Source organism: Monopterus albus, unplaced genomic scaffold (genome assembly GCF_001952655.1).
Source record: "Monopterus albus unplaced genomic scaffold, M_albus_1.0 scaffold267.1, whole genome shotgun sequence".
NCBI classification, from domain to species: Eukaryota; Metazoa; Chordata; class Actinopteri; order Synbranchiformes; family Synbranchidae; genus Monopterus; species Monopterus albus.
Window position 1 is genome coordinate 517812 of NW_018128147.1, and position 12447 is coordinate 530258.

Genomic DNA, 12447 nt, shown 5'->3' on the forward strand with positions numbered 1-12447 from the left:
ATCAGAAAGATTTCAATTTGTTCGTGTTAATGATGAATCTTCCACACAGACTGAAGTCAGTCTTTAGTTTTATTTTGAAAGTTTTTCACTGTTCAAATAAATAGGACAATGCTATCTCAGCATACATTCTGATATAAAATCCATTCAGGTGTCAAAATGTTCAGCATTTTTCGGAGTCCTTCAGCAGTCAGCACCCACACGCATTTTCGACAGGAAATGCAATTTTTCTCTCCGTTGTGAATGCAGTATAACTTCTTTTAATGTAGTATTACTTTTAGATGATTAAGGACAGGAGCACAATGATCTTGAAAATCAGAAGTAGTCAACGCGTGTCCAAACAACTCACATAAAGAATGATTTATAGGCACACTTCAATTTCATGTGCGGCTCATTTGACCACTGAAAAACAAATGACAGCTGACTTGACCACAGTCACTGAAGGGGGATGCTTCATGAAAGAGTTAACAGGAGGAACACATCTCAAAAGGGGAACACTTTGACACAAGACTGGCACTTTTTTCTCTCCACTTTAAGCACTGGGTCACACCAACTTAAACCCCTAAATCTGCAACTGAACTGCTAGAATTCACTCTGAATAATTTACTGTGTATCATGAAGACTGTTTGTTTTTAAATAAGATAAACTAGTCCTCTCTGTGGCTAATATGTTATACACAAAGAATTTGTTTCCGGTACAGAACCGAGGCAGCCATCTGCAGCGCCAATTCACACCGATGGCTCTAATCATCAGGGGCAACTTGGGGGTTCAGCGTCTTGCCCAAGGACACTTTGACATGTGGACTGCAGGCACCGAGATTCGAACCTCCGACCGGGAGACGACTGCTCTACACACTGAACCACAGTCGCCCCCCCACAGTCACATAGATATGAATGTGGTCAAACAGTGTTGGGGTGCCTCAGGATGCCTCAGACGCCTTTCTCTCTTCTGTTCTCTTGACCTGCCTTTCTTCTGCCTCTCTCTCCTCTGTTCTCTCGACCTGGGGGATTCGCACCTCAGCTGTGTTGCATTCGTAATTAGCGATTCGTTTGTCGGTGCACACAGCTGGGGTGCATCCCGCTGATTGACTCCCTCCTTATTTATACCTCTGGCAGACGCTCCACCGTCACCGGAGCATTTAATTACCTAATGACTGTAACGTGCATACCGCGTAACAGCCCTGTAGTTGTGGTATGTATTTGTATGTCATTGTGTCTTCCACGCTAACAGTTCCTGTGCTGTGGATCGCATTATGTACATTGGTTGTGTTTTTTTGTGTTAGACGTCCACGCTGATGGTGTCCTGTCCATGAGGTTAGCCAGATGTTATTTTTTTTATCCTAGCTGACAGTTCCTGTGCTGTGGAAATCTGTTTTGTTCGCCTGTCCCCTTGGTTAGCCTGTCTTTTCACCTGTCCATCCTCATCCTCCTGATTTCCTGCCGTCAGTTTGTCTGTTTACCTGTTTGTCCTGGTCTCCTTCACCATCTCTGCCCTGCTTTGCTGTTTTATGTACATGGACTGTGATACGTGTTTTGTTTTGTTACTCTGTCCTACATTGTATTTTCCCCCATTAAACCACCTTTTTTCCACTAGCACCTGGGTCTGCAAATTGAGTCCTACCTCTGTTCTCCCTCACCCTCCTGGTGAGGGGGACTAAACCCTAACATGCAGTACTTCTAGTTTTGTCATTGTCACTCTAGGACTGCACTAAATAACTAGCAAGAGAAGAAGATACAGGGAAAAACTCTTTCCTCTCATATATTTCCATGTCCTGACATCAGTCAGTCAGGTTTCCTCCCTGCTCTTTAAAGGGGATGAGAGGAGCTGAGCACAAAAGTGTGCTGTATCTGTGGTCACCAAAATTGCCTTGTGCCTGGACTTTAGAACTGCACCCTCTTGCAGGAAATTAGAAGCCAGTGGGTCCAAGATTTCAGAGTCATCCTTGACAGGCAGCTGTCCTGGGAAAGTCACACAAATGAGAGTTATAGAGCTAGGACGAGGAGCACCTGTTTTAAGAGGATGCTCCCCACCTCATACTCACAACTTCAGCTAAACTTAAAGAGCCCATGGCACTTTTCCTTGTTTTCTGACTTATCTACAATGTTACAGCAGTGAATTCTCATCTTAGACATGACCTAAAACTCAAAAAATAAGGTGTATGTATGTTCTAGAATTTCTATGCAGAAGCAATTCAGTTTATACATGTCTTACAAACTCTTGCTCGTGAGACTTTTTTTTTCTAACAAAATAAAGTATTACGTGATAGTTTTTAGGATTTTCTTGAATGGTCATTATCTCCAGGCAGTTGCGTGTTCATGTAAGTTTGCTTGACATCCACCGGTGCTCCCACCAAAATGTTATACTGCCTTGTTTGCTATGTATATTTCAATAAAGCGTATTTTCTAAAAAAAAAAAAAAAAAGACATCTACTGGTGCCATTGTAAAGGTGGAATTTTTTGACTGCACATGGTTGCGCTTGCCAATATTGTTGAGCTTGTTAGGTGGAGCTCTTTTAGTTTTCTCCCTCTAACTCCCTTCACCTACATTAAAGATCTACTTAGAACTAGTTCCTCTGTCTGTGTCTGCATATTTGGGTCCTTGGTTCCTTCCTTAGTCCTGACAAAGACACAAATAAGACAAGCCATAGTAAACAGTATATTACTACAGCTTTTTTACTGCTGATGTGCAGATTAGCGATCTTGGATTTTGAGGGTGGGGTGATGTTCTTCTGATTTTCTGAGTTGGAAATCCAACTCTAGAGGACATTCCAGTTGAAATTTCTCACTTCCCAGTTCAAATGGAACACACCATAAGATGTTGTCCAACTGATAAAACCAACTGTATCTAACTATCAGACATAAAGAGTGATTAAATTAGTTCTGGATAATGCTGGAGCACTCCAGATGACTATCTGCACTGAAGCAATCTTCAATTTCTGACCAACGTTCTCTTAATTACAAGTGATCTTGATTAGCAGTTATTAGAAGTAAGTCATTGCCATTTCCCAGCTCAAGCATTCAGTTTTCTAGACAGCTTTCTAGTAATAATAATAATAATAAACTTTATATATATATAGCACTCTACAACTCTAAGGAGCCCAGAGTGCTGCACAGTAACCATGCTAAAACAATCAAACCTAAACACATTAAAACCCAGATTTCTAAACCTGAATTATAAAAGTGTCATGCCAAAGTAGATGATGTATTCAGAAATGGGTTTTTAAAGCCGACTTGAAACCCGCTAACTCAGTCTTAGACCGTGCCTCTAGAGGAAGGGAATTCCCGAGGCTCTGGCCATATACAGCAAAAAGCCCATTTTTTATATCGAGCTCGCGGGACAACCAGGGACAACTGTTCTGGGCTCTACGCGGGGCGTACCTGCACAGAAGGTCCGACAGGTATGGCGGAGCAAGTTCCTGGATAGCCTTAAAAACAAATAAACACGTCTTAAATTCAACTCTGTATTGGATTGGGAGCCAGTGTAAGGAATGAAGAACCGGGGTAATATGAGCATACCTGGGGGAGTTTGATAAAAGCCAGGCTGCTGCATTTTGGATTAGCTGAAGTTTTCGGAGTGAAGCCTGAGAGACACCTGCATAAAGGGCATTACAGTAGTCTAAACGTGAGGTAATAAAAGCGTGAGCGGCTTTCTCTAAATCGGCAAGGCGACAAAAAAGGTTTCATCTTAGTTAAAAGTCTTAGGTGAAAAAAGCTGGTCTTGACCATGGCTCTGATCTATTCTAAGTGAATAACAAAGCAGTGAAGGGGCATGACTGCATATCTTGAGCTGCAAAGAGCCACTGTCCAGTTGTTTTCTTTGGCAGCTTCAAAAAGGGGTTTTATACAGAAAGGCCATTGTGGACCAAGGGATTATAAATGTTGCTTGACCACCAAAGATGACAGCCAACTCTGAATTAGGTGAGACAAACAAGGGAAGAGCAAATGATATCTGATTAATTGTAATCTGATGAATTTAGACCAAATACAAAACGCATGCCCAATTACATTGTTTTCAGGATGGTATGTAATCTATTGTGAATGTTGATAATGCACTGAAGGACAGCTTGTTAATGTTAGGTATTTTTAGTCAGATAGATATGGGATAGATACTTTATGTATTAGAAATGTTTAGTGGAGATAGGATGTATAGTTAGACTGTTAAATGCTTAGGCATGCTTATGAGTTTCTACAGGGTACATCTGGTCAAGGATAACTAGAGAGAAAAGTTGATGACTGTCAGCAGACAGGATGTTTAATATTATTATTATGACGTGTATAACTGTAGCCTTAGCCATAATATGTTCTTATGTTTAATGTCACGACATGTCACTAGAGGTCATGTGCAAATGTTTTTCGCTACACACCACTTAATCAACAAAAACACACACACACATTGATTTGCTTCATGTTTTGACTATTGCTATGGCCAGCTGCAAAGCTGGCAACAGAGACGTCTCGGTTGACGTTTCTGTGTAGTATGGGGCTAGCCCAACCGAAGGGATATAATGTATAGGCCTGGTGGGTTCAGGGTCTTTCATCTTACATCTGCCTGCGTGCAGTTTGGAGGTGCAAGATATCTGAGCGTGTAATGTTAATTTTACCTGTGATCCTTTGAATAAATCAGCACTGTTTTGAAGTTACTTGGACTGTCTCGTCTCTCAGAGTTAGCAATGGTAACAAGAACTGAGACCTAGTCTAAGAACCACCAAGGCAAAGCTTCACTGAAGGTAATGTAATAACTGGTGCTAACAGGACAGCACTGCAGGTCAACATGTGCCAGGCAGGCAGAGATCAGAGTACAGATCTTAGGGTGAGAAGAGGAGAAGAACAATGCATACTATGGGTGGATTTTTAGTCAGAAGAGGGAAACCAAGCAAACCCCTCCTGTTTTCCACTGCACCTAAAGTGACAAGTTTGCTTGAAATTGCCACTGCAATGTCATTTCCATCTCATATTTCAAATTCACAGGATCCCTGTGTGTCCTCTGGTTCACACTGCTGCAAGCCCATCACACATACTGCTGTCCATATGGAAGACAGTACAGCAAGGGCAGGTTAATCCTTTGAAACTCCATGAACTTTGCTTTCTTTTGCTTTGTTCTCTTTATGTGGTGGGAGTCCTGTGACCACAAATCAAAGTTTGGGGATCAGATAGGAGGTCGGCAGCAGCTTGCAGCTCCACCAGGCAGATTCCCTGCTGCTGTGCCAACTGAGGACTGGCACACACAAAGCTTGAAAAGTGTGTGTTCCTGAGGTCAAGGGTCTGTTTGAGGGGTCTGCCCTCCCCAACTAGCCTAGGGAGAAAGGAATAGCTCAGTCAGCAGGCCCCAGGGCCACTGTCGCGATGAAAAGATAATTCCCCCCCCACCCCACCGCTGGACCTCATGTGGCGTCAAACCATTTGTGAAGTGACAGAGCCAGATTGGGCCGAAAGGGTACGAGTGGGAAACTTCAAAACCTGCTCATGTTTCTTTGGACGTGAAAGGATTTGTATAACACATTCAGATTTGATGGACTTTCCCATGTTCACCCTGGACAGCCCTTGTTTTGTTGACATGTTCAAATAATGAATCTCTTATGTGTAGGGTTCCCCCCACCTGACCCCCCCACCCCCGCTCATGAAGCCTGTTTCTACAGTAGTTGTCAGGTAGGTATGCTGTGTCGACCATTCTATCGTTTGTCCCAAGCTTATGGAGAACTGCTGACTCGCTGCCTTCCAGCAACCAGGGTGAGTGGTTACCTCTTGTAGACCAACAGCCTACTTTTTACCAGCACCTGTTAGGAACAACACGGTCTGCTGTCAGAGCTGGAGATGCTATCTAAAAACTTGCAATTACTCCTTTAATTTAGCTGTTTTCTCAGAACTGAGACTCTGCATTTGTGATTGACAACAATTGTGCGATAAGAGGTTTTCACAGGACAATGAGGTGAGCACAGAGTTCTACCTTATAAACTGACCATAGTTATCATGCCAGTGTTCAAAGATAATTCAGTCACTTGTCTGCTTTGATTCTGTTTGGCAGGCATATGAAAGATGCTTCCAAAGTGTTAAGTGAAATCTTATGGGAAGAACTTCTGGTCTGATATAACAGACTTGTAGAGGAACATTTGGGTTCCTCTCAAAAATAATAATTATATATATTATACATTTCTTCTGCTATCTTCCCACCTCTAAAGGCTCTGGTTTTCTAAAGCAACAGATGAACTGAAAAGACTGTATTTCTTACATGAACGTTTTGCTCTGTTTCAGGTGCTGCAATGGAACATATATTCTGGATATTTTTCTTGCTTAGTAAGGCCTTATCAGTTGGAGCTCAGTTCAATGGATACAACTGTGATGCCAACTTTCACAGCCGCGTCCCTGGTGAGGAACTTCAGGAAAGTGATACAGATTCACACTTTTTATTTCTGTAATGTGAAGTATGTATACTTTTCAAGGAAAGACCTATGTACATATTCCAAAGCAGAGATCATGAATATGTTAATGTAATGTGGTTTGAATAAAACTTAACATTAGGGCTGTGAACTCTCACAAATGTTCTCCATTGCTAAAACAAAATGCTTTACTAAAGTTCTAGGAACACTAGAACACAAAATCTAACTTGACCTCATAACTCACTCAGACTCTGGATTAATCACATCTCTTAAAAATAACCACAACAAATCTCTGGTTATCTTATTTAAACACCCAAACCACTGTGGCACTCATTTTTATGTGCTTGTATGCACCTGTTGGTGTCAGGTTTGCCCGGCTGCGCTTGCCTTCTCACTCCCCTCACTCTGTTTTTGCTCCCTTACCTTGATTACGTTATCCGACACACCTGCTTCATATCCCCTGATTACCACCAGCTGCACCTGATTAGTTCTCCCTATTTATTCCCTGCTCTACGTTCACTCCCCTGCCAGTTCTTTCTAGCGTAATCAGGCCCGTTTGTTTCCCGTTCTCTTTTACTGTATAGTATCTTCACGTTTTGTCGCCCTAGCTGTGTTCCAGTCTTTAGCTTCATTGTTTCATTCCTCCTCGCCTCTGTCGCTTCTCCGGACCACGGACCTCCTCTACCCGGCTCCTTCTCCACCACGCAGGTCGATGCACAGTCTCCTACTAACTGTATGTACAAACTCTGTTCTTCCTCAGTACTTTCCACCACGACCAGCCCAGGAGTGAGTCCCAGCATCTGCAGCCCGGTCTTGATTTGATTTGATTTGATTTATTCTTTCAAGCATGTAAAGACAGTTGATATGTCAACACACATAATTTTACACATATCCAACAAATGCTAATCCAATATCAATTTGCTTATACCTAGTACATGCTTGAATGGAGTAGGAAGAAGTCAGACTTATCCAGTCCTACCCCATGACATCATCTTACCATCATTGGTTTCCAAGCAGTAAATGATTCACTACTACCCCCACACATATATTATACTAAAAAAAAATATGTGTTAACATTCTTACATCACACAAGTAATATACTAAAGAATGGTTACAAAATGTACACCACACCCACAATAGTCCATGTAATTAATCATTGAACCTGCTCTTGCATATATCTTGATTGACACATTAAACTTGTCAATTCTATTACTATTTTTTTATGTCCACACTTAAATTATTCCATAGTTTTACCCCACTTATGGAAATACAAAATCTTTTTTTGGTTGTACGTATAGCATGAATTTTTAAATTTAACTGACCCCTTAAATTGTATCCCCTTCCCTTTCAATAAATAGTTTTTGAATTCCCCCAGGTAATAAATTGTTCCTGGCTTTATACATAAACACTGCAGTCTTATATCCCACTAAATCGAAAAATTTTAGCAATTTAGACTGTATGAAAGCTCCAATGGTGTGATCCCTGTACCCCATCTTATGCACAATTCATATCGCTCTTTTTCGTAATATATACAATGATTGAAGTGAGCTTATGTATGTATTTCCCCAGTTTTCAATGCCATGCTCTAAGTATGGTAGAATCAATGAGGAACACAAAATGCAGAATTTGTCATCAACTATGACACCTAGAAATTAAATTTCATGTACTTGTTCAATATTAGCTCCCCCAATTTGCAATTGAAATTCATTGTCTAGTCTCCGATTCCCGAATACCATAAATTTAGTTTTATCCAAATTCAGAGGTACTATATTACTGTCACACCATTTCTTTATCTGCTCAAGTTCCTGTGTAACCCATCCAGAGAGTTGCTGTAGGTTTTCACCCGATGCCCATATGGTAGTGTCATCAGCAAACAAAACCACTTTCACTAAATCAGAAACCGTACATATATCATTAATATATAGTAAAAATAATTTAGGTCCCAAAACAGAACCTTGAGGCACTCCACATACAATGTCCAGCTCACTCGATTGGTATTCACCCAACTTCACAAATTGGTGCCCCTGTGTCAAGTAACTTCTAATCCAATTCAAAACCAATCCCCTGATCCCATATTTTTCTAACCTATCCATTAATAACTCATGATTGATTGTGTCAAATGCTTTTTTAGGTCAATAAATATTTCCATTGTATCTTCTCCTCATCATTCAGCCACTGACTGTATTTACTTCTGCAGCTCAACACCCGGTCCCACTTCTACCTGACTATTCATTTCCTTGTTATATTTCACTGTAATTAAACTTGGCACTGCTTGCACTGAAGTCAGCCACCTGGGTCCGTCATATTTTTGTGACTCGCTCACCCCTGTGTTCGAGCCGATCTAACAGTTGGTGTGTGTGTTTCTTGCAGCAGAGAGAGATATCAGTGTGTACTGTGGGGTGCAGACCATCACACTCAAAATCAACTTCTGCCCTGTCCTCTTCTCTGGCTACACCGACATGGACCTGGCCCTCAATGGTCGCCACGGAGACGCCCACTGCCGTGGATTCATTAATAACAACACCTTTCCCTCTGTCGTAATTTTTAGTATCAGCCTGGCAGCGCTGGAGTCCTGTGGCAATTCTTTGGTGGTAAGTCGACTGTTATACAAATTTTACAGAAATACTGTTGGCCTGACTGATAACTACGCACTGTTGATGATGTAGCTGGATTTACAGCTTCAAGTGTTAAGCATTTAATGTTAAATAAAAGCTGTCAGAAGTATTACCAACAGCTTTGAGAAAACACCATTAAAGTAAACAAAATAGTGGATAATATAAGGCTTTTGTAAGGTGACACTGAAATGAGGCCTCTAAAAAAAAAAAAAAAAAAAAAATTGGGAATATATTAAATGGTTTTACATGACTGTTTAGCACATTTTAATGCTAACACAAAAGCACAAACTGAAGCTGAAAAAGCCCAGCTCCCGACAGTTTGAAGAAAAGCGGCAGCCGTGTCTTTCATTTCATCCTGCTGTCTCATTCACAGTATCAAAGTTGTGCATCCACCGTTATCTTGGTTGTTATCTTGGTAAAGGGCTACTGTGGGACGCTAGAGGCTCTGTCAGAATGATTAGTGAAAAACAGTTAAGGGCAGTTTAAATGAAGTTCTGCTGAGCAAGCTGACTCTCCCTCGTGCTTTGCTCCAGTGTCGAGCTGGGTTCTCAGACAAGGAGAGACTGAGTTGGGAATTAGAGAGCTGAGCCAGGAGGAGGGTGTTACTCACACTGATGTTTACTGCAGGTCTCCACAGCTCAGGGACCCAACGCGTATGGAAGCCTGTCACTGGTGCAGATTGGTAACATTTCAGGATATATTGATACACCGGATCCCCCCACCATCATCAGCTACCTGCCAGGTCTGTTGTACAAGTTCAGCTGCAGTTACCCACTGGAATACCTGGTCAACAACACACAGCTGGCCTCGTAAGTGCCACTCACATGACCACTTCCACTTCACCTTGGTCTGAAAGTCCTCTTTCATAAAATCAAATGGGTAGAATGAATTGTCTCTGCTATTAGCTTTAAAAATTCAACACTGGTCTGCCCAGCATGTGGGACTAGGAAAGGTCATGGGGGGGCATTTTGACAACTTGACATACAGGGGACAGACACAATATGGAAACAAACTATACAATGTAACACATCACATTGCATTAGCCCAAAACAAATAACATAGTCTTTGTAAATGTATAACATTCAGTTTTGGTTGAGCCTGTATCCAAGAGTTGCTCATTCATCTCTGAACTTCTGAGGCTGTAGTTTGTGATCCTGTGAAAGTGTATTCATTTTGCCAGTTGGGTGGATCACATGAAAGAAACACTTGCTGGATTATAAGTACAATACACTATTCAGAATCATTTGTATCCCAAGGTGAACAGAATATAGTGGAAGTTTAATGCATTCAGAGACAACACCAGCACAAAATATAGACTAAAAATGGCCATGGAGTAGAATCATCATGTGTCTGACACATGTTTATCAAAACCTGATCAATCTTGGCTTCACAATAGTTTCAGGGTAATTTTTTTTTTAAGTTATTGTTTCCACTTGCTATCACATTTCTAAAACCAGTCACTGGTAGTGGTGGAAAAAAGAGTTTCCAGATCTGTGCAAAGATTGATAGGAAAATAGCGTTTTTTTTTTTTTTGTTTGTTTTGTTTTTTTTTTTTTTTTAATCAGAATTTGAACTTTAAGATTACAGAATTTTGTTTGGACTGCACAATATCATACAGATATGATGTAAAGACACTGTGCACTCCAGTATTGAGCACAGTGTATCTGTTTCCTTTGTTGTAAGTCTATTTATTTTTCACACTGGTGCGTTTGGTGAATTAATGTGCTTTCACTTAGGTGGGAGGAGAGGTGCAGCTGAGGCCATGTTTATGCAGATTTGGCAGCACAGTGCAGTTGTGGTGCTTATTCTGACCCGCAATTGTGTTCGTGTTAAAACCCATTCAGGCCACCTTTTATCACAAATATAGGTCCATTGACAGTTTCATAAAGATGAGAACAGGTACCCAAAGTATTTTAAAAGCAACTTAAAGTAAATCCTTAACACCCTTACATTGATGCATCTGTGAGTAAATTATGTTATTGTTTCTGATCCCAGGAACAGTCTTTGTCTGCCCTGCACAAAAGCTGATTAGACATATTAGCAGACTGCTGTATGATATTTATGTGCAATATGTTTGTACAATAAATATTTTCACACCACAATTTATGAATGGATCACAAACAGTAATTGTTAGGAGAATAAGATGGAGGGTATGAATCTTTCTTCATCACATTTCAGTTATTTCTGTTGAGGCACTTATGGTGACTCTGCAGCTCTGTCAGTATCAGTTTCCTCATGCGAAAACCTCCTTTGACAGAGCCTCTCCAGATCAGGCATTGACAGTCCAAGCAAAGTTTCCTGCTGTGCTTTTAAAAGGGATGAGCTGGTTTAATTGGCCGTTACTAAAGCCCACCCTGAAACTGCTTGCTCATGATGCATTCTTGCCACTAATGATGTATTCAGCCTCTCTTCCACATTGTGTCCAACTGCAACCAAAAATTGAAAACAATTGATGGACACACCCATATGTGTCTCACCCAGTGTTTAAACTTGCATTTGCCTCTGCACCCTATTTATATAAGAGTCCCGTTCTAGTGCTTTTAGATCTCACAGCAACCTTTAACACCATGAACCATACAGTTCTCATTTCCCGCCTTGAACATTGCGTCGGCTTGCATGGTGCTGTGCCAGCTGAGACATAGTCCCTCCAGCATGTCCTGGGTCTTCCCCGGGGCCTCCTCCCAGTGGGACATGCCTGGAACACCTCCCTAGGAAGGCGCCCAGGAGGCATCCGAAACAGTTGCCTGAGCCACCTCAGCTGGCTCCTCTCAATGTGGCAGAGCAGCGGTTCTACTCTGAGCTCCTCCCAGGTGACCGAGCTTCTCACCCTATCTCTAAGGGTGCGCCTGGCCACCCTGCGGAGGAAGCTCATTTTGGCCACCTATATCTGGGATCTTGCCCTTTCGGTCATGACCCAAAGCTCATGACCATAGGTGAGAGTCAGAATGTAGATCAACCAGTAAATCGAGAGCTTTGCCTTACAGCTCAGCTCCTTCTTCACCACAACGGACCAATACATCGACCACATTACTGCAGAAGCTGCACTGATCCACCTGTCAATCTCCCGTTACATCCTTCCCTCACTCGTGAACAAGACCCCGAGATACTTGAACTCCTCCACTTGAGGCAGGAACTCTCCACCAACCTGAAGGGAACAAGCCACCCTTTTCCGACTGAGAACCATGGCCTCGGACTTGGAGGTGTTGATTCTCATCCCAGCCGCTTCACACTCAGCTGCAAACTGCCCCAGTGCATGCTGGAGGTCCTGGTTTGCGGGGGCCAACAGGACAACGTCATCTGCAAAAAGCAGAGACGAGATCCTGTGGTCCCCAAACCGGACTCCCTCCGGCCCCTGGCTGCACCTAGAAATTCTGTCCATAAAAATAATGAACAGAACCGGTGACAAAGGGCAGCCCTGCCGGAGTCCAACACGCACTGGAAACAAGTCTGACTTACTACCGG

At 42.1% G+C, this 12447-nt stretch overlaps 1 protein-coding gene across 1 annotated transcript in view; it reads left to right on the forward strand.

Annotated features, from left to right (window-relative positions):
- Positions 1 to 7047: 7047 nt before the first annotated feature.
- zpld1a (zona pellucida-like domain containing 1a) overlaps positions 7048 to 12447 on the forward strand; it is a gene marked incomplete at its 5' end in the record, with an annotated part of 13561 nt that continues 8161 nt past the window's right edge. Inside the window, 3 exons of the mRNA XM_020621744.1 lie at positions 7048 to 7078; positions 8741 to 8961; positions 9613 to 9794. Coding sequence (XP_020477400.1) covers positions 7048 to 7078; positions 8741 to 8961; positions 9613 to 9794 — 434 coding nt within the window. The remainder of the gene's footprint in view (positions 7079 to 8740; positions 8962 to 9612; positions 9795 to 12447) is intronic.